Genomic DNA, 23,723 nt, shown 5'->3' on the forward strand with positions numbered 1-23,723 from the left:
TAAATGTATGACTCCAACACAAAATCTCCCAATAGATACAGGTCACAGTTCCAGGGGAAAATTCCTTTTCCCCAGGTTTCTCTTCAAGACAGTTCAAAATCCTATGGGCATGAATCGTCCTTAGGGCTCTTTGGTCAACAAAATACTTGTATACAAAAAACAACTTGGATGCAAGTTCCAACCTCATAGGATATCTGGTGTACTCCCCCGACAGGTTCTTTTCACTTTGTTTAACTTCACTTTCAGACTTGACTTTGCCTGGTGTATTCTCCTGCCCGGACTTCTTTATATGATTTACTTTGTAGACTTGACTTTGTCTGGTATACTTTCCTAACAGGGCTTTTCGCGCGAGTTACTCCACACACTTGCAGACTTGCTTTCACCTGGTTTACTCTCCTTGAGGGCTTTTCATCTGATTTACTTTATACGATTGCACAACTTGGATCTTCTCTCACATTCATCTGTGAACCCTTTTATGGGTAATATTAGATTTCATATTCCTCCTTATTCACTTCATACACTTTTGTCTTTCTTTGGCAGCATTGCCGAAGTGCCCCCGGTGTCCCATTCTCTCTTTCTACAACTCACCGGTTTCTTGTGGCATCCTTCTGTCCCCCTGTGGCAGATGAGAGGCAGCACTCCGATGTCCAACCTCCAGCTCGCGGGCTCCCCGGCTTCGTCGAACAGCCTCCATGTCCTTTGTCCAAACGTGTTCAGAAGAAAGCCCACGTCTGCCCAATGTAGTAGCCCCCTGTACTAATGGCTGACTTTTCAGAGTTATGGACTTTATTTTTCCTCTCATCTAGGTTTAACCCTCAGCCTTATGGAGTTGCTCCGATTGTTGTGCTCTGCCTTAAGAATCCTAAAGAACTGCAAGAAACCAGGAATGAGACACAGACACAGAGGACTCATGGGTTTGGTTATACACTTTTATTAAACGAAAAGGGGCTGGAAAATGCTGCACTATCCCTATGCTAAGAGGTATTTTCAATACCTCAACCAAACTACGGGTCTGTCCATTGTCAAGATCCCCAAATCAAACAGTACGGCCTGTGTCTGAAATCCTATCCTAGCCCTCACACTCCTAACGCTAAAGGAGTAAGAATATAATCTTTGATCCTTAAAGTGCACAAAATGTTCAGCTCCAACAAAAAGTATCAATCCAACAAAAAGTTCCCCGTGAACAATATTCACAGTTGCAACAAATGGCTCTCCTTCCCAGGGTTCTCTTCGCTCCAGTGAAACAGAGAAAACGGTTCAAATAAAGAATAACCAAGGTCCTTGTAACCCAAGCGGGTAACTCCCTCCTCCTGGTGTATTCACAATTCCAGGGAATGACTCCCTTCATCAGATTCCTCCTTCCATGCAAAACAATTCACAATCCCTTTCCTCCACTTCAGATTGGAATGTGGGTCCCAGACTCGCAAGTCAACCCGGCGTATCCCCTGCCAGGTCTTTCCTTCACTTTAAGAAATAACTCAATCCCAAGGGCATGGGTCCTCCTTGAGATTACCATTTCAATGTTGGTCATCACACACCTTTCACTTTGCCTGGAGTATTCTCCGGCCAGGTGTTGGGTACAGTCTTTCAGACAATTAAGTTTCCCTGGTATACTCTCCTGCCAGGGTTTCAACACTTAAGCTTGTCTGGCATACTTCCTGCAGAACTTTCGTGTAATCTAACAATCACTTGACAAACAGTCTTTTCCAATTGTTTTACTCTGCCTCGTATGCTTTTCTGCCAGTACGTGAATGCTGATGTCTTCTCTTTTATCCAAAACAAGATATTTGCCCACTGTTGGTTTCTTACTGCTGCTGTCAATGTTAATTTCCACATTCATACTGCTACTTGTTATATGTTTTCCTTCCAAGTATGGGTCCATTGACCAGTTTGTGGTATGGTTCAAAATCCCTATAAATCCTTCACACGATTCATCCAGCGTTCTGTCACTTTCACAGCGTGGCATGCGTTCCCAGGCAACCCAGCAACCACTCTCTTCCCTGGGTTTATCAGATGCTTGGAACGTCTCTCGTGCCTCTGCATTGCTTCGCCGGGCCGCCTGCTGCCTCAACGTGCGTCCCGTTAGTTGCTGTAGCTTTGCCGCATTCGGTTCTCCTCTGCGCGACTCCCACTACCTCTCTGACACAGGCAATTTATGTTTGCACGGCAGGGTTCTGCTTGAGATTCGCTTTCACCAGCGGGCTCCATCATAGCTTGCTGTCCGGCTTCCTTGCGGCTCACGGCTTCACCCAGCTTCCGTGGGTCTCCCTCACATCGTGTCAGCTGTTAGGAATTTTAACTTCCCGGCAGCTCAAACCAACCTCCAATGACTAGACTGCTCAGTTTGTTGGTCCTAGTCATCTATATGACCCTGTTCTTCAGTGGTAGTTCTATTTTGATGTTGAGGAAGCTGACAATGAACCTCATTGGGAGTAACCAGTACTGCTCCCCCCCTCTTCCTCATCTCAATTATCAATTCATCAATCCCTGTTGAATATCGGGGATTGTATGAAGTGGGTATAACAGTGGTTTGAGGGGGGAAGAGGATTACAATATGCCATTAAGGCATGAGGAAGAGAAGGCGTATCCCTGAAAAGAAAAGGGGGACATGTGTCTTCCTCTAATGATGTCTCGTCATTCCCCTGAGGGTCGTCTCCCCTCCCCCTATGTGGTATTCTTTTACTTAGACGCCCCCAGGGTCAGGATCTTGTAGCAGCTGCCGTCCACTGGCCACATGGGAAGAGACCACCACCAGGGGAAAACGTGATGACATCCTCCGATTCATTACAGAACATAAGTCAGAGGTACCTCAAAAGAACCACAGTGTCCCAGAGAGTATACCTCCTCTCTGACAATCTATTTTTGTGTAATATGGCTTCAACATCATGGAAAAACATTTTACGTGGCTGGGCTCCATTTTGATTCACTCCTCCATTCACAAAATGAAGATTGCTGTGCTTTGGGTCGAAGCCCTGAGGGGGAACATGCCTATCCCTTGTCGGTGTTGAGTCTCAGAGGAAGTAACCATATTTTGTCACTGGGTGCATGTGCGTATCCTTCCCAATTGTCTGGGCGTACTTCGAGGGATTTAAGCCATTGACAAGCCACCTTGATTTGAATGCTGCTTGGTGTCTGATTGGTTGCTGTGTTCACTCCCTGCATTCCCAGGGTGATAAAAGCAGACCCCCATTAGCTACTTATCTTGCCTGCTACTGGAATTCTGAACCTGCACTTCTGGAAGTCCTGCTGCCACTAGGCAGGACCCACAGCTCTACATTAGCACCTTTGAGGCTCCAACTAAATCATGCGGCAAAGCTACACCTCTCCAGGCAACCAGAAGGGACAGGCTGTGGCATGCCTTGACCCTGATCCGGTTTGCACAATAATATCACCATTCACCTTCAAATGGCCTATTTCCTGAAGCTCCTGATGGTGCCTGCATCGCCAGATCCATAAGTAGGAGGCCCGCTGAACACTGAATACTCTACACCATCTGGACTGGAGCTTCTTCAAACAAGGACACCTGGCAAGTGCCCTGGTTCCATCTCCACCATCTGCAGAACTCCAGGGGTCTCTGCTGCCTTGTGTCTGCTGCCACACTGCCACACTAACAAATTCTCCTTCCGGTCCTCCTCTTGTGGCAGGCTTCTCTCTGGTGTGTCTCAGTGGGCGAATCTCAAAGAAATGTCCTTTACTAGGGTCTTCTCAAGCCAACCAAAAGAAGCTAAATCCACCGCCAGAGTAGGACAGAGGAACCCTGCATCAAGAACTAGATCAGGCCACAGCTTTTTCACCATTCTGCTCCTCTGGTTTGGACCCTCTGGGAGGCACACAATCTTCAATAATCATTCTTCCCAAGAGTCTTGGGGCCTCTCCTGCCCTTTTTTGTCATCGCTGGTACCCTCAGTTGTCAAATAATGTTCACAGGTTCACAGTGACCGCCCCTGGAAACTGCATAACTGCCTGCTGCATAACTGCTTCTAGGAGCCATGTTATTGCTCCCCAACTCTCTGGCACTATGTAGTCCTTTTCTCCAGTTGGTTCTCCATCTGGGGGGTCCTCTCTTTCACTCAAAGGGTCTTCTGTGCCCCAAACACCAGGAATTGCTCTTTTAGGCATTCTTTCACAAACACCTTCCCAAATCTGCACAACTGACTTCCCTTGGCCTCTTTGCAAACTCTACTTCCTTAGATAATCCACACGTTTTACTTACTGTAACTGCATTTTTGTCTCTAGAAAAGATGATTTACTAAAATCTAAGTATATCTTGAAAACATGTTACTACTCTGATACTGTATTGCATATTTGTCATACAAAGATTTCTTACCTATCCTGTGTAGTGTTTTTCTCTTTGCTTTTCCTATGTGAGAAATATACTTTTATAAAAAATGTGTGCAGACAATCTCTCATTGGCTATTTAGTAAAAGTGTGCCCTTTACCTGCGAGTAGAGCGCCTGGTGAGACTTCTGGTTACTCCTGCTACCCAAGTAAGGAAGGTATACCTAAAGACCCGGACTCAGGGTGTAAGGAAATTTGCCCTAGCAAATGGTCCTCCTTAACTTTGATCTTCATTCATCGATTCCCTTGTTCATCCCCACAATCCTGAAAGGCACGTCTTTTCAACCTACAGCACTCCTCCCCAGCCATCATATTGATCAGCACCACCCAACCCTGCAGCCCGCTGCACAAAGATGCCAGACACGTAATGACCATGTGTTACACAAATAATCCAAAACAAAGTAAATCCACAATAATATTTATTAAACAAGTGGCAATGGTCTTACCTATGACAGTGAAGACTATGAAGAAGAGGGAGTATGCACGGTTTTTAGAATATGCTGGAATCATTACTGCAAGGAATCAAAGAAAAAAACATGCAAATCAGGCTTTGATGAGGCTTGATCTACTGAAACATTGATACTTTGCACATCGGCAAAAGGTTTGGCATGTTATATCCACACGTTTTCACTGAAAGATGAGAAAACAAAGCTGTGTTAACAAAAAAAAACTATAAGCATAGCCATTTGAAATCACTAAAGAAGAACAGACCGGATTCTGCAATGTAAGAAACACAGCTCACATCTGCAACTCAAGGGAAAAGATCCAGCAAATGAAAGACAATGTTGTAAAGGATTCCCAACTGATTAGCAATCCTTCAGATCCACATTTTCAACCTGAACCTCTTCAGTGCAGAGTATCTACCTAAACCTTGACATTGATACAATCTCAAAGAAATGTTAACAATTATGTTTGAGAAGGCAAGAACATTTTTAACTCGCTTGGGGGCCATCTACAGAGTAGCATGGCCCTGCAGGAATGCATCAGACACTTCCTTGAAGCTCTTCAGCTGGCATTCTCCTCTACTCATTCTCAAAGTGCAGCATTCTATCTCATTTACTGGCCCACAGCCAGAGCTTTTCTGAAGTTATTACTGTCCTACAGTGATGTGAGATCAACATTTCTAAGTGAAAAACCTTCTAAATCCCTCTACTAGCAACACTACTGAGGAGGCCTTTGCAGTTATCATTGCTACTTTGGACATCTAATGACACACCTGAGACTCCACCCAATTCAAAGATAAAAAGTCAGACCTGTTCCTGTCCTCACCCCCACCCATGAGATGCCATGCCCCTATTCCACGGGATTGGACACAACATGTCATCCAAGTGTATTCCAAAAACTGCAAGCAATAACCACCCAACTCAATCGCATGCTAATCCTTCACTGACCTCTCCACATCAGTCCTTAAAGCAAGCCTAGAATCCCCCAGACTGAAGCTGCATCTTCTGCAACTAAGGTAGAATCTCCTCCCCACATTTAACCACAACACGGACCCTCCCATAAAACACCATGTGCTGTTAAAACACTGATGTGGTAGGAAGGTATAAAAGGGGGCTATCAAATAGTAAACGCCCATCTGTCGAGCACAACAGATCTAGTTAAAATACATTCCAAGCATATTCCAATCTGCTTAAATAACTGCTGAACATTTGCTACTTACTCGTTAAAATAGCAGCATTCTAAACAAAAACTATAGCAGAAGCAGCTATCATTGAGAAAATGAGAGGTCATCAATAACTTCCTTCAATGACATCCAATTGCAGTTCAATGAAAGTAGAATTAAAAAAAGAAGCGCACTACAGATTTAATGACTGTGTGAAAAGAGAGGAAAGATCACATGCGACAAACTGATCAAAGGATACAATATGTTGTGGTGAAGCACAGAGTTAATGTCAACTGTCCCTGTACTGCAATGACACTGGCAAAACATTTTCTGGAAACATGAGCAATGATATGCTAAAAAAAAACAAATGAGTCATCTAAGACCACTTTCATCTGCCTGGACACAGGGACACTGGTGTCGGCTGTGTCTGAATCCATGACTCACCATCAGGGTTATTTGCCGTAGTCAGCAGCACTAGAAGCGAAGTCATGGAATTGGGCAAGTTCTGGAAAAATCCCATCCATTCCTTGTCGATTAGAGAATCCTAGTCAAACAGGGATTCAGACGGTTAGACGAGAACACTGGCACTGTGTTCATAAAATAATTTTCATGTTACACTCAGTGCTGGAAAACGTGAAAATGTACTGTGGGAAACCCTCCCCTTTTTCCTTCATGTGGCCGGAATGAGCAGCAACAAATCTCCTCAAGGAACAGATTAAGTGCAGCTGGGAGGAGGGAGGGGGACATTTTGGAAACGCAAAAATGACCACAGGATTGTATATTTTAACTAGGTCACACACTGATATTGATACAAGCATGAAATCCTTCTTAGCAAGTAATGAAAACTGGGCTCAACTAATGTGTCACACCACCCACCCTCACAGTAAAATGTCTATAACCCATACATACTCATTTGGACAATACTTTTGGATGGGAGATTTAGGCTGTTCCGGTTGCTTCACAGGGCTTGTAAATTATTCACTTAGTCACCCTCCCTTACCGCAAGCCATCTGAAGCGCACATCCAGAATGAGGACACTTGCACAGGAGAAATCGCTTGGGAAGACAGATTTTTGAGACTTTGCCCCACAGGGAGTGGGGTTTGAGACAGAATAGTGCTCTTGTAATACATTTGGCTAGAAACCCACTCAGTCTTGTTCTGGACCAATTCCACCCCTGGTTACAATACATGCCTGCTAACAGGTGACAATAGTACACGTTAAAAAAGCAACTGTCCACAAACACCAGAATATGCCAAGATGAAATATTTTTCTTGTAGGTTTTTGCAATAAATGGGGATATAGTAATGCATCAATGTGCAAGGTTTACATTTTAGGGGAACAAATGGGTAGGACACTTCATTTTTAAACAACCCTTTCACAAATCTACGCTACCCAGAAGTAATATTGTTGTCTTTCCTCAGGTAAAGGAGCAGGTACACACATGTTATAGCCATCTACATATTGCAACTGTGTACATCATCTGACACTTTAGCCATTGGTTCTCGCTTTGCTTTAAAACTACTCTTACTCCCTAATGTGTCTGACTGGTCCAAGTCTGTTGGAAGGTAGTGTCAAGCAAATGCCACCTTTTCGGTACAAAAAAGTATTTTGTTCCTCAAGTGCCCCCCACTACCGTTCCATCTCAGGTCACGGTTTACTGTACTGTAGGTAGTGTACAGAGGCATTCAACTGTTCCCTCAATGTTCACTTGTCTGGTCTAAACACATTTAAGTCTCAGCCCTTCCCCACCTCCCTGAGTGGTACACAGCACCAAGGGCCATGTTAGATTTATGAAAGGGTGCTGGATAATATAGGAAGGAAGAAGGTTAGTCGCCCTTTCGCCAAGTTACCCTAGAGAGATAGCAAACTGGGCATTGGCTGAAATGCTGGTCGTTACTTGGTTAAACGCATGGGATTTATAAAGTATGAAAATAGCTTGGAAGAAATGGAGCACTGTACAAAGGCCACGAACCCAGGGCAACCACTGGATGGGTGCATTCTTCACTTTATATTAAATTATGTTAGGTTACTAAGCAGTTCCTATGTCTCTCTCCCTTTAAACAGATCATGTTACTGACCTGAGAGGGCATTCTTTCAAACATGTATTTAGTTATATATATATATATATATATACACACACACAGGAGGAATAATGTTCTTTTGATCACAAAAGAACATACAATAGATAAGAAATCAGATTTGATAAGCAGTAGTGAGCTTCTTACAATGAGGTGCTTTTGAGGGACATTCTGACCAGGTTGTGGAGAGGAGTAAATGGAACAGTCACCGGGGACAGTACATTAGCAGACATATATACATTAAGAACAATAAACATTGGGCATTTCTAAGTGCAGGTAAGTGATACGGGCAGCGGAGCTCATTATTTCACCCCGCTGGGTGAAGTGCTAGAGTGGAGGCAGAGGAAGTGAGGGACAGAGGCAGGTTAGAGGTGAGGGAAAAATGTTAACTAGCAGGCAGATGAGAGGAAGGTTAAGAGAGTAACTCAGAGGCAAGGAGGTTAGTTTGGTTTTGAACAAATCCATGTGGACTGTTTCTCAGATGTCCGGGGAAGAGAATTCCATGAAAGTGGAGGAAGAAGGAGTGGAAGCAAGAGGAAGCACATGGAGGGCGATGTGCCACAAGGATAGTCTGGGAGGCATGGTAGAGATTATGAGAAGGCTTGTAAAGTTGGATAGAGGATAAATACAGTGGTGCCTTACTGTGGATAGATTTGTGAACCACAAGAAGACATTGAAATCTGGCCCGGTTTTCCATAGGAAGCCATCCAGCCTGGTGATGGTACAAGGAGGTAGGTGTGAAGTGAGGAAGTTCGAAGAGTCCGGTCGTCAAGTTAATGATCTTGTCGAGAGGACAGAAAGCATAGTTGGTGAGACCAAAGAGGATGCTGGCACAGTAGTCCAGTTTAGAGAAGATGAGTGGTTAAGAGATGCTTGGTGGTGTTGAAAGGAAAGCGGTGCCTGAGTTTCCTAATATTTAGGAGGTTGAGGTGAGCTGCTGTTCCAGTTTTGGAGATGAAAGTGAGAAGGCGTGAGAAGGGTCATAGATGACGCAGAGGTTTCTAGCTGAAGAAAAATTGGGGAAGAGTGTCAGGTGGGAACTGGATAGGCAGAGGAAGAGAGGAGAGCAAGATTTTGGCAGCTAAGAAGAGCACCTCTGTTTTGGTAGTTTAACCTCAGAGTGCAAAGCCATCCAATATTTAATGGCAGAGAGAGAGTAGGAAATGTTGATACAGAGGTCAGAGGAACGTTCAAGAAAAGAGAAGATGATTTGGGTGTCATCTGCAAAAAGTTGGTACGAGAACCCAAAGGAGGAGATTAGTGCCCCAAGAACAGAGATGTAGAGTGTAAAGAGGAGCAGACCCAAGACAGAGCCTTGTGAAACACAAACAGTTTGAGGAGTGAGTTGGGAGGAGGTGTTGCTCCAGGAGACAGAATTGGTGAGGTACAAGGTAGGATTCAATCTAGGCAAGAGCTTGATCGTGGATCCCAAGTAGAAAGAGTATTAAGAAGATCAGAGTATTCGCCAGGGTCAAAGGCAGCAGAAAGGTCATAGGAGAATTAGGACAGAGGATAAGTTGGAGTGCTTAGCAGAGGTGATGAATATGGACTCATTCATGAAAGCAGTTTCTGTGGAGTTCACAGGAGCGGAAATCTGCTTGTAGTGGGGTCTCAAAAGCTGTGGATGTCTAAGAAATTGGTAAGACTGTTGATCACAACCCTTTTAAGCACTTTAGAGTAAAGGAGAGACACAGGGTGAAAGTAAGCCGGTAGGTCCAGGTAAGCCCCTTGCTTTTTTAAGAGGGGTGACCATGGCTGTTTTGGAAAACAGAGGGAAAGCAAGCATAGTCGAAAGACAGGTTGAAGAGTTCAGCTAGGGGGGGAATTGGTAAAGTAAGAGTTCACTCCTCAAACTACAGTGATGAGGACCTATCTGAAGGAGACCACAGCTACACAAATTTCCTGTGGAAAATCTAAGAAAGCACCCTGCTACTCTAGCACCCTGAGATGAGCTGGCTGTACACCCCCACCAGTCAGATAGACTGCTACAAGGAGATCCTACAGAGTAGTATTTGTATTTGTATTTATTTATTTATAATGCGCACCAAACCCAGGGGTAGCCAGGCGCAAAGGCAGCAAGAGGGTTGCAAAACTTAGTTACATACAGTAGGGTGAGGTCCAGCTGCGGTTACAGTGCCGGAAGTCTCACGCCAAATAGGAAGGGTAGGACATAAACACTATAGGCTGTACTATATACATATTTACATTCAATGAGGTAAGGAGCCACATGGTAGTGGCGCATCTGGGCATCGGAAGGTCATTATGAGTCGAGAGATTTGAGCCAGTGGATAGTCCTGGCTCTGAACTGGTGATAGGGTAGGTCCTCCCTGCAGGTAGGAGGAAGGGAGTTCCAGAATTGCACTGCTTTTACTGGGAAGCTATTACCTCCAGACATTGTACGTTTGAACCTGGGCACCAGAAGGAGGTTGGAATTGGCCGTTCTCGAGGGGCGAGAGAGGGTGGGTCTAGTAAATCTGGCGATGAGGTATTGAGGGGGCATTTATGAATCAGGGATACCGATTTAAGGAATATTTTGTCCTTGGTGGATAGCCAGTTGACAGATCTTCTGGAATCTGAGATATGGGCTTTCTTAGGGATACTAGGGCAGCTCTAAGCACATTATTTTGGAGGATTTGGACTTTATTTGAGATTTATTTGTTACAACCTACATATAGAGCGTTGCAGTAGTCCAACTTTGACAGGATCAGCGCCCTGGCCAAGGTGGTACAGTTGGTGGGGGAGAGAAAGGGTTTGGCTGCCCTAATGAGTTTGCAAGTGTAGGAGGTGGCGGAGGCCATTGCATTCACTTGTTTGTTGAAGGTAAGTGTGGAATCTAGATAGAAGCCGAGGGTTTTAACCTCCTTAGCTACTTTGATCTTGTTATCATCAATTATGAACGATGAGTATTTGTGGCCCAGTTTGTTGAGGTAGGGTGTAGAGCCTAGAATAAGGAGTTCCGTCTTGTCATCATTCAGGCATAGTAGTGTCCTGTTGCCGCCATAAAGCCAGAGAAGGGGAGCCCTGAGCCCAAAGTCAATCGAAGGCCCACGCGGAGGCCCCCAATGCAACAGATTTTACAGTGGTCACTACTGATGAATGATTCAGATTGAACCCAGAACCTGCCCGTGTCCTTCCATCCAGGTTGTGGTATGTTCGGTCATGTCTTTCAAAATAGTGGCAGGTTCAGCCCAACAAAAGCATTCAGACCTTCGAGGCAGCACCAGGACAACTATCCTAGTGCCAACATTTTCTCATGCAGAAATTGTGAAATTTTCAGGGGGCCCAATTTCCCAGAGGAGCTGTTCAAGGAAATCCACAGCATAGGAACAGGCTGCGTTAACCGACAAAGAGGTTTTTCTGAAAGGTGCCAAATGAGGATAATTGGTGGTGACTGCCAGACATCGCAGGATCGTTTTTAAAGCTGAGCTGCCAGTCTAAGGTTTTACCGTTACTTTCTCGAGACTTATGTGATCTTATAACATTACCAACACTACTGCCACTACTCAACAAATCTATCACATTGTTCGTGTAGTGCAACAGTCTGAATGTTGGAGCATAGTCATATGACTGCATTAGAACTAGGCTGGACAAGTCCAAACACTACAGCCAGAATTTAAAGTCTGCTATTCACTCAAGAAGACTCGCACTACCAGTCTGTGTCGGATGTTGCCAAATGAGTGTCATGTCATACACCTGAAAATGAAATTCTGACTCCTGAAGGTTTGTTGCGCTGACTGCACAATCTGTCCCAAAACTCAGCAGCTGCGTGGGACTGATGCCCATAAACATCTGCACAGGTCAGGGACATAGTGGCATGAAAGAGATCCATTGGTCTAGGAATGAGTCAACAAGTCCTGGTGATGGATATTTATTCAGCAACGTCTATCAGAAGGTGAGGTGGGCCTGGTCTATTAAAAGAACTTGCCGTCTGCAGGGGAATATACAGCATCCTCCATCATAAATGAACTGTGTTTGGAGGGGCATGGCCTGGAGACGAGCGATGTGGACATGAGCCCAGAGAGCTCTGTGGCCAGCCTATAAAGATCCTATTGATATGCTTCAATGCCTCAATCTAGCGTATAAAATAAATCGGAGGCCATAATCTGCTCCATCAACGCTGGTAGGAGAGCTATGAAGGCATAAAGAGCGAAAACGCTCACCTTTCAGGTGGAGACGGCCGTCTTGCGGACAGTGGAACATGCTGGGAATACAGGCCCTGGGGTGCGAAGCACTGACAGCAGAGCTGCCAGTTCAGAGGCTCCTGGAGCACTGTACCAGGGTTTCCCTCCAATCAACGAAACACCTAGCAAAGGGGGCACCATTCACCCACAAGCAAAGAGAGGAGCATAGAGGTCGTGAGAGACAGAAGGGAGAGCCGCCACAGGCGAACTGGGGAGCAAGCGGCACACCAGCAAGAAGTACCGCTCTGGGAAACTCTGCGAGTGGAGACACAGGAGGCCTCTGCTGTGACTCCGAGAACGGAGACATATAATGTACTAATACCTCGGTAGTGCGCAGGGCGAGCCGCAGACAGGGACAGGCAAGCCCCAGAGGAAGAGGACTCCAGGGTTGTTGTCACGCTCACCTGGTCTCCAAGGGGGTGTAGCACGTAGCCGTACGAATGATGTCTGCACTGGCGTAGCTCTGGTGGTAAGATGATGTCCTCTCCCCTGTTATCACCATAGGAGGTGTTTGTCTGCAATGTTGAAACAAGATATTAGCTTTTGAGTGGGGGCTGGATTGATCCCACCTCCTTCAACCTCCTAATGTCCTACTCCTCTTCTGGCTCACCTTTGAGTTTAGTGAGGTTGGCTCTCCGTCCTGCTTGACTTCAGCAGGGGCGCAGTAAGCTCAGTCTTTCCCCGGACACAGTTACTTCACTGTTCCAGAGTGGCTGTTGCTGTGTCTGGAATATCTGGATTAAGCAGGTAAGTCTCTACGCCAATGGATGCTTGGTATAGGTGCTCAATGTCTTTATTTCCCAAGGTTTAAACATGTTTTGTCTTTCTTGCAGGTACGGAGGTTTGGATGAAGATTCAACTATCCTAGGATGCTGGGCAGGTTATCTCCAGGTGAGTATTAGCGCGGGTGAGTGGCGCTGGATGGCTGAATAATTGTTCGTTTTTGTTTTGTGCGCGACTAACCTGCTGTTTTCTGTTCTTTCTATGCAGGCGTGGCGCGGCTGCAGGATGATGGATGGAAGAACCGCTCCGACGTATTCCAGAGGAATGCAGATGCGCGAGCGAGTATTGGAGGCCTGTGCAGATGCCCTCTTCCCAACAAGGACGGCGATCCGAAGATCAGCTGAAGGCGAGACCGGTGGATGAGAATTGCAGGTAAGGCCTTTTTTTGCTGTAATAACACCTGTTCTTCTCTCTTTCTTCTTTCAGGCACCGATGGATGGAAATCTCAGAACGGACATGGCTGTAGAAGCTCGAGGACAGAGCAGATACGGTGAGCGTTACGCTGCAGGAGTGCAGAATAACGCGAAGCGTTTTCTGCCTGCAGGGTGGGGCTTAAATAGCCTTACAAGTAGTTCCAGGCAAATAGTCCCTTTACCACACCCTGCCTTTCAAAGTAGTCCCTCGGTCACGCCCTGGATATGCAGAAAGGCTCAGCCTCATTAGGCTAAGTAAGTAGTCCATATGGTTCAAACCATTTTATGAGCCTGGTGCCAACGGCACCAGGACTGAGTCCAGGAGATTCTGGGACGCTCCTTTAGGGCTTGATAAGCCCTATTGGGTGTCAATGAATGGGGTGGGCCCATCAGTTCCAGGGGTTTTGGAGCATGCACCATGACAGTTGTGGAGAGGGGAGACCATAGGAAGATGGCCAGCACAAATATCGACAATACCAGCGGCAGGTGGGGACCCAGCAATGGAGTTGTTGGTAACATAGAAGTGTAACAGGAAGGTGGGCCGGAGCCGGAGAACTGGGGGCCTGCACAGCCCGGAGGGAGGCGGGACATCGTAAGTGAACCAGTCAATAGAGTTACATGTGTGGAGGACATACCACAATGTGGTGTGGATGGAAGGTGAGAGGTGGCAAAGGCGGATGACCTCAACTGAGATATAGGGGCTCTACAGTGACCAGGAGGACCTGTGCAAGAAAAGCCATCGTCGGGGATCTCTGTGTATAGTAGATATCTGTACTTCTACCCTGCCGACCTTCAAGGAAGGCAGTTTCTGCAAATTTGGAAAGCCTGGAGGGGGCTGCAAGATAACATCCAATTCGGAAGTTAACGGGGAAGTGCACATTTATGTTAACCTTGGGAAACAACAACAACAGAGAAAGACCACATAAGACACAGGAGGAGGGCTGAGATAGATATCAATACTTGTAAAGACCCAGAGATTAACAGCCGACAGACAACCAAAATACATAACTCGCACCGCAAGACTGGTGCAGAGGGCAGAGACAGACTTGGAGGGGCAATAAAATAAAAATATTGTGTGTTTGGGAATTTGAAATACCATCTTTACTGAACACAACGACGAAAGAACGATGGTGAAAGGACAACAGAAGATGGAGCAGTACATAGGGTCTAAATTAAGACATGGTAAACACGCCACGAAACTGGCGGTGGACAGTAATGAAAGGGAGCAAACGGTGGAGGCAGTCATCATGGAAAGCTTAATGGCAACAATACAACAATCCAGAGAATCCTTGGAAGGGAAAATTAAAGTAGCGGTAGTGAACGTCTCACTGGTGCGCACAGTTTTGAAAACGGTGAATGAAAAGGGGACAGTAGAACAAAGTCAGTTTGACGTTACTGCAAAACCAAATAAAGGGGCAGGTTGGGGCTACGAGGGTCCTCGAAGAAAGAACAGAGGATGCAGAGGGGTGTTCCAGACAATGTAATATTGTAATAAGAGGGTACCGGAAGGAGAGGAGGGCAATTGTGCAGATCTATTTGTGGAGAAGCTGCTGTTGGATACACCTTGTCTCAGGGGCCTTTACAATAGAAAGAGCCCACAGAGTACTGGGAAGACCACCACTACCGGGAGCACCCCCCACGAGCATTGGTAGCTAAATTGTTCAAATTTAGAGATCGAAACGCAATCCTGCAAGAAGTAAGACGAACTGGCCACTTCCAACTGGACAGTGCAAGGATCCTCATATTTCCAGACTTCACAAAGAAAGTCCAAAAACAAAGAATATATCATTTGACGCACTGAAAAGGAAGCTTCGAGACTAACCTAAAATACATCATGTTTTCGACCGGAAGAATTGAAGGTGATAGCAGATGGAAATTCTCACTTCTCAGTGTCAAAGGCTTGGGCCTGGCTGAAATCTAGAAGAGAAAGTAAAAGAACTATTGAGGAAGCAAGGCTTGGAGTAAAATGATCATAGCAGAAGGCAGAGAGTAAAACTGGACAGGATCACTGTTAAATTGCCAAGTGATGGTAACGAAATTTGTTTGGGGTGACAGGCTGTACTGCAGAAGCAGTATTCTCACACACGTCTAAGCTAAGGCCGTGTCAAGAGCGATGGTTGCACCCCTGACCAGTAAATCATTGCCCCTTTTGGTTTCCCCCAGCAGGGGTGAGTGCGGACTCGCTGCAAAAGAAGGAGAACAGTCCACACTGGTTAAGTGAGAAAGGGAAGGGGGGTGGGAGCTGAGGCAGCTGGGTTAGAAGGGGAGGTGGGGTAGTTGGAAATGATGCTGAGATTGTACAACAAATACTTAAGGATGGGGGACGAAGGGAAGGAGAAAGAGGGTCAAACAGGAAGGGGGAATTTTATGAACAGGTTTGGTTTAACAGTTGAGAATGATATAGGTATAAATGTGTTTAGGCCACAGCATTGGAAACCGGGAGAATGTGACAAGTTGTAAGACATTGGAGAAACCAAAAGAGTTCTAGAATAATACATATTTCTTCGTCAGGGCCAACTGTGTTTAAGATAGTTAAGTGGAATGTCCGAGTACTATGGAGTAGGGCAAAAAGATTAAAAGTGAAGACATTTCTACAACGTAATGGGATTCAAGTGGCATTATTACAGGGAACGCACCTGACAAGTCCGGATTTGGAAGATCTCTGCAGGAAATGGGGCGGAACAGTACTGGGCTCCACTTATTCATCATATGCCGGGTGGGGGTCTTAATCTGGATAGAAGGGAAGGTCCCAATGCAAATAGATGACAAAGGTGACTCAGAGGGGCAGACTTTGATGATAAAAGTGAAGCTGGAAGGTCAAAGTTTCTGTATAGTGAATTCCTATACACCTACCGCAGAGACCGAGGAAGATTTCCAGTGAGTATTAGCACCATCAAGGTGAGAAAGGGCAGATATTTCTACCTGCGTTGTTGGATTTTAATTGCTATTCAGACCACACTAGGGAAGGTTTGACTAAACAGAGATCAACAAGGTAATTAAACAAGGTTGTGGTGGAGCTGGATCTGGTGGAACTATGGCGAGGATCATATGGGGAGGATAGAGGGAACTCATATTATTCGCCAGTACATGGCTAATATTCTAGACTGGATTATATCTGTACAGGAAAAGAATATGAATGAGTCCTTGGGATGGGTAGAATGAGAAATTAAACAACTGGAGGACGCACTATCAAACGGACAAGAGGTAGGAAAAGAACTTGCAGAGGCACTACTCAGAGAAACAAATTATGTATTTTTTGCACATTACAGAAAGTTATACACAAGCGAGGGCACATATCTGGCGAAGGAAGCAGGGGATTTATTAGAGATCGCACAATTACCTCGACTATCACAACAATAAAATACAGAATTGGAAGCAACGGTGGAGAAAGACATGACAAGACTGGCATTAAGATCTATGCAACGAAATAAATCCTCAGATACATATGGGTTACTGGTAGAATTCTAACATACCTATGCCGATTTACGAATCAATCAAATGAAATGGGTTAGGAGGGAGCATATGAAAAATGCACCCTCCCAGAAACCATGCAGGCAGCATGAATCACAGTGTTATTGAAGCCTCTAAAAGATCCAAATTACTGTGAGTCATACAGACAGATTTCCCAAATTGATGTAGAAGCTAAAATAATTAGGGAAAATGATTGCCTCACGATTATCTATTGTGGTCCCAGATCTGATATGGTTTTGTAGGAGGCAGTAACAAGTCAACGAACATTAGTAGACTGCACTTTGCAATGCAACAAGTGGAAGACACGAATAAAGAATTGGCTTAAATGGCTTTGGATGGGACCAAAGCTTTCGACTCAGTAGAATGGCCTTGGCTATTCAGGGTGTTACAGGCATTCGGATGGGGGCCAAATATTCAGAGATGGATTAAACTGTCATACAAAGACCCCACGGCGAGAGTGAAGACTGGTTGGTGGATTTCATCAAGGTGGACACTAGAGAGGCACCAGACAAGGGTGCCGGGTTTCACCAATGCTTTTTGCAATGGCATTAGAACCCCAGGCAGGATATTTTAGGAGCTATATATCAGAAATGGGGGTTAAGATTTGCAGACTAACACCTAACATCTCCTTGTATGGAGACAACACTCTGTTATACGTGAGCAACCCGAGGTACGACATTCCAATATTAATGAGAATATTTAGCAGTTTCAGGCAACTCCCAGGATTCCTAGTGAACACAGACAAATCTCCTGTTTCAGTTAGCCACGCTACAGGGAAAGCAAAGGGAAACACTTCCTGCTTGGGAGATCGAATGGGAACTTTAATCCTTCTGTTATTTAGGGGTGCAAATATTTCACGACATGAAAGACACCTTTGTCTATGACATGGGAAGAGCATTAGTAGGCATAGGGGACTGTGGACTTTGGGAACACACTACCATTGTCCTTAATGGGAAGCATCACACTATGTAAGATGGTGGTACTACCAAGGCTACTTTAATACTTTGTGAATATCCTGTACAGGATAAAAAAAGTTCAAGATGCTAGACACTTCTCCCGAAACATGCTAGTCAACTTTTGGGTCTACTGCTGTTGCTTGCCAAGAGGAGGGTGGCCATGGTGTGGGGACGTCCTGCTGACTATGAGCAATGGAAAACAGACGTGTTATACTGTCATGATATCGATTGGGAACATGTACACTCAGTGTCATGGCCAAAGGACATATATTTCAGGAACTTATGTGGCCTATTTGTTTTCAACGGTGGCGGGGGGGATCTGAAAGATCCAGACCTCGGTCTGATGCATAACCGCCGTTGCTGACGTTTCCCTTTACTTTTTCTGTTACCGAACAGCAATTGTGCATTGTGTGGGGGATGGGGAGGGAAAGTTTTGCCGCTGGAATATTCTAAGTTGTTGATTTTGTGTTGTGCAAAAAGATCAATAAACAGAGACACCAAGATCAGGGAGCTGCTATGGGGAACACGTCAATGCGGGCGGCCTTGGAAACGCTTCATAGGCCCTGTTAAGAAGGAATGCTATCCCTTCCTTATTTTAAATAATATTTTATGGCAGCCCAATTGCAGGCCGTGGCCCACTGGGATGACTTCCCTGAGGAAATTATAAAAGCAGCTCTTGAACAAACTTCTGAGAAATAGGGAGGGGATTGAACTACTGTCGGAACCAATGAAAATATATGCAAAGTTCAGAGAGAGTTGTGGGGCAAGCTGCCACAGAAGCTACACATGGCTGCAATGTACAGTTCAGGACTCCCAATAGGGTTTGATGCCGGTCTTTGAGAGGCATTGAAGGGATTGGATCTTGCTAAATGACATCGTAAAGGTTGCTTAACGATAGGAGACCTTTTCAGGAAAGGGGAATTATTGACTTTTGAACGATGGAGGGAAACTTGACATGAAGCAGGGCTCTTTCCTCGTATATGCACGGATAGTAAAAAGATTGGCCGATCTATGAAGGGGATGTCCCAGAGGAGCCGGAAACTAACCCACTATTGCAGTTGGTGCTGCCACTTGACAGAGGGAAGTGGGTTATCTCAAGAACGTACACAGGTATTCAGGAACAGAAACGGAGGAGAGATCTGGTGGTTAAAGCTAAATGGAAGAGAGATGTAGGTTATGGGATCTCAGAGACGAAAAGGATCCGTATATGGGGACAGGTTAAAGGAAATCGCCAAGAAACACAAGGAGCCATTAAATCCAATTTAATTATTTACATAGGGTATACATGAATCACCATGGTTACACACAATAATCCCACAGATAACCCATTGTGGTCCCAGATGAGGTGGAGCTACGGTGGGATTCTGGCACATGATATGGGAATGCCCGAGTATTAGAGCTTAATGGGAAGAGACATTAGTCAAAATAAATTCCTTGGTACATGGGTCTTGGGTGCATAAACCAGAGATGTGCCTTTGGGGATTAATTCCAGAAAGGGAAAGGGATAAAACGAGGAAGAGAATGGTCCAATTCCTGTTCATTTTTGCAAAAAGAAGAATTGCAATATCATGGAAGCGTCCTCGGACTCGTCATTACAGGCCTGGGACAGAGATGTCCAGCGCTGGGGTTTGGCAGAAGCAGAGATTCTGAGGAAACAGAGGGAGCCAGATGAGGAAGGGGGAAGATACATGCTAAATGAGTAGATGACCTCACCGGACTTAAGACCATTGTGGTGAACGGAACTGAGTGGGCATATTAATACGTAGTGTGTATGCAGCATGGAAGAATTGAAGAGACTTGAAGGGAAGGGGGAATCAAGTCCCATCACTCATTGGGAAGCGAAATGTTCCATGAGAATATGTGTGTATAATTACAACTATGTAACCGGTGTTGTGGTTACAGTTAATTTTGTAACCGGTTATGTGAATATGATGGACATTAACAAAATAAAAAAGAAAATGAAATAAAAAATGAATGCACTGTGTTTAAGAGCTCACTTTTAATGCTACAGTTGTCATGTCCTTCCTGAAGGTGGCCTCAACTCCACTTACCATTTGAAAAAAATCTGCAACAAGTGCCTTGCTCCAGCAGATGGTATGCAAGGGAGACCCTGAGTAGTGCCAGTTGCCTTCAAGCTACATGTAGGCCCTCATTACGAGTCAGGCGGTGGACCATGGTGCTATTAGCACCATGGTCCATGCCGGACTCCGGCATGGTGGATGGCGGAATTACCGCCCCATTCCAAGGTGAGTGGGGCGGTAATTCCCCATTCGCCCTTCCCCATTCCCATTTTTGCCCCATAGGGCATAATGGGAATGGGGAAAGGTGCTAAGTACGGTGCCGCAAATTGCGGCACCGTACTTAGCACCAAGGTCACTTTGCAGCATGGGTTTTAACGCCTGCAAAAAGCAGGCGTTAAAACCCGGGACCTCTTAATCAGGCGTTAAGAGTCAACGGCGCCGTTAAACCCTTAACGCCTGACTTGTAATAAGGGCCGTAGTCAGTTAAGGTGCTAAATGGGAGCTGTGAGAGTGGCATGCTTTGAGATAAGAGTTTTAAAGAGACAAGGGCAAACGTGTTGCAATTGCAGACTTCTGTGAGTAGCATGTGCACAGTTCCAGACGGGCCTTTTCTCCACTGAGAAACCCCTCTTAGGCCCTCTCTCTCCTGCTCTATTGCACCAGAAATTATGGCAGCATGTGTGTGTGTGTGTGTGTGTGTGTGCGTGTGTGTGTGTGTGTGTGCGTGTGCGTGTGCGTGTGCGTGCGTGCAAGCTTCACAAGAGAAAGGCTGAGCCGGAGTATTAAGTGGACCAGTGGTAGCCAGGACACAACCCAAACAGTCTGGGAAAACCACTCCCAAGTCAGGGTACCACAAGATCACCCACTAACACGCAGTCAATATGATTTCTCCAGTAAGCACGTGTGGAGCCTGAATGCACAATCACTAATAAGAAGCTGGCAGGATTTCCCAGTGAGAGTCTGGAGGCTGAAAGTATACTTCAGGAATTTCGTGGTCGTCGATAATTGCAGACGAGAGATGAGCAAACAAATCCTCCCCCATGTTCAAGCAGAACAGCCAAAGCTTTTTCCCAATCAACAGAGTAGTCCAACTAAGTATATGTGTCTTCTGATTTGGAGAGATTTTGTTACAATGAATGTTGTGACAAATGAAATTAGCAATGAGCCCCATTGTGCATTAGGCTCTCAGTAGAATGTCCTGCTAGAAACACTATAAGCAACATGTTTGTCAAATTGTAATATCTGTTGAAATGTTCATGTTTCGAAAATGCTCTTATTTTATGCAAAGCAGATGGGAAACCACATTTGTGTTATTTGAACCCCCCTATATCAAATGAGGATGATTTACTCACCGACTGAATAGTTTATATATCGAATGAGAGCGATTCATTTACATAACAAGCCAGATGCTTTCACTGTCAAAATGGACTGCCTGTTTCCGGTTTATGTGCATCTCATGCTGAATGACCAGCGGGCTACTTTGTGAATGTAAGCGTTTGTCTTGGGGTGTCCACTAGTCCAGGTTTCAAAAGCAAAGGACTGAGAGTTAAGGGTTCAACTTTTTCCTTTTTCATTCTTTGTTCCCCATTAGCTGTGTCAGCCCTTAACAGGGGCTAAGGGTCCTTGCAGTTAACTTTTTCTTTTTCATTCCCAGTTAGCAACAGGTTGTCATAAAACATGAAGTCAATTAACTCATTAGCGCACACTGCCCAGACACACTCTCCCTTACAGAAACATTCCTCAAACTCCACCACGCACCTATTATCCCAGACATGCTTCCACCACACTATCTCATCCACCACAGAGACCACCAAAACAAACAAAATGGTGGCATTGCCATCATATGTAAAGATTCACTCACATTTGCATTCCCACCCACCCCCATGAAGTCCTCTCTCACTTGCTCACGTCCATCACACACACACACACACACACACACACACCCCGCCCCCCCACCCCCCCCCACACCCTAATCCACTTAATTTACCGCCCCCAACACCCAATCCCAACATCCGTACTGACTGGACTGACTTCACAACTAACCACCATAGCTCCCCTTGCATCAAGAGCTACCTTGGGGACTACAACTGTGGCAGTTGCCCAACACGGAGCAACCCCATACTAAAGAATATCCTCAAGTCCACTCACCCCCTAGAACCTGCACACAACTCATCACTTACTCTACACACACAACTGGCAACACCATGGATCTATTAATTAGCAAAAAGTTTCTCTCCATGAAAGATCGAAGCTGGGTGTTGTGGTCAGACCCCTTTGCAATCCCCTTCACACTCTCTACCACCCCCCACCAGACAAATCAAACACATTGCAGACACAGCTTCAGCGCAAGTCATACCACCCCGGATGTCCCCAAACAAACATTCCTCCATTCCCCTCAACAATTCCAACACCATTACCACAGACGCACTTGACTAAATTGCCCTCCCTCAAAACACAAACACTGCAGCCACTACCATCAACCATGGTTCAACAATTGCCTCTTCTATTTCAAGAAGTAAACCAGATACCAAGAAAGAGCCTGGCAAAAGAAATATTGCCCTTCCACCAGACCACTCGAATAATGCCGCTATAAATACAAAACAGCCATACGCAGTGCCAAAGTCACCCATTACCACCAAGAAACCCAATTCATCACCAATCATACACAAACTATTCAAAATTGTCAAATCCCTCTCAACACCACCATCCACACCTACCACCGCCCACGACCCCCTTCCACTGCAGTATGCAACTCCCTCACGGACTACCTGAACTATATGGCAAGTCCTCCACTCTGCTCTGCCACCCTTACCTCCGCAACATCACTGACAAAGGGCACACAGCATTTACCTTACTCCGCAAACTCTCTGCAGCTTTAGACACCATCGACCACACCATTCTATTCGATATCCTAACCCACAAGATGAAACTCAATCCTGAACTAGTTCACCTCCTTGCTCACTAACAGGACACACTTTGTCTCCATGCCCCCTTACGATCAAACCCCACCCCAGTCAACTACGGTGTACCGCTAAACTCCTCCCCATCTCCACTCCTCTTCAACCTATAAGTTTAATCCCTTGAAAAGATCCTTAAACAACATCCACTTCCACCAATATGCATACGACACCCTCAGAATCTCTCTCTCCCCACTATCACCACCTGGATGGCCATCCACTCCCTCTAACTCGAACATTCCAAAACAGAATACATCTTCATCTGTTGTCCCCCCCTCCCGACCCTAGACACAAACCCAAACTCACCCCCCTGGATCAAAAAACTACCCACCGACAACCGAAACATAACCCTCTCCATACCTGTTAAATCCCTTGGCTTCACCATCAACCAGACCTTTCCTACACAAACCACATCTGCTGTCACACAAACATGAAACCTACAACGACACCTTCTACAGAAGATCAGACACATACTTCCTTCTGATGACTTCCGCACTGCAGTACAAGCACAGATTCTCTCCAAGCTTTACTGCGATAATGCGCTCCTCACTGCACTCCACGGCAGTGCCCTTGCCCCCCTGCAGACCCATCCCCCACCTACCCAAACATTCACACATCACCTCAGCCCTTGCCCAGCTCCACAGGCTCACCATACCCCAGAGAATTGCTTTTAAAGGACTCTGCATGGTTTTCAAAGCCATCCACCACAAAACCCTATCTTACCTTCATGACATCTGATATCGGGCACTAGCTGGCAACTTACCATACCCATCGGTATTCAACTCGTCAAACACACTACAGAGTGATAGAGGCCCATGGTCTGAGATGAACATGCAGCTGCCCAGACTTGCACAGCCAAACACATGCTTCTGTCCCAGTTACCCCAAATTAACAGTCAAGCAAATAGGAATTGAGGGT

The 23,723-nt window shown here is 45.6% G+C and overlaps 1 protein-coding gene across 4 annotated transcripts in view; it reads right to left on the reverse strand.

Moving 5' to 3' along the window:
• TPCN2 (two pore segment channel 2) overlaps positions 1-23,723 on the reverse strand; it is a 675,604-nt gene that overhangs the window by 341,686 nt on the left and 310,195 nt on the right. For all 4 annotated transcript variants that reach the window (XM_069623451.1, XM_069623453.1, XM_069623452.1 and 1 more), the window contains exons 8-9: positions 6,389-6,488; positions 4,785-4,850 (exon numbers count right to left, since the gene is read on the reverse strand). In XM_069623451.1, the coding sequence (XP_069479552.1) occupies positions 4,785-4,850; positions 6,389-6,488 (166 nt within the window). The remainder of the gene's footprint in view (positions 1-4,784; positions 4,851-6,388; positions 6,489-23,723) is intronic.

This window comes from Ambystoma mexicanum, chromosome 11 (genome assembly GCF_040938575.1).
Source record: "Ambystoma mexicanum isolate Mex_15411 chromosome 11, UKY_AmexF1_1, whole genome shotgun sequence".
Classification (NCBI taxonomy): domain Eukaryota; kingdom Metazoa; phylum Chordata; class Amphibia; order Caudata; family Ambystomatidae; genus Ambystoma; species Ambystoma mexicanum.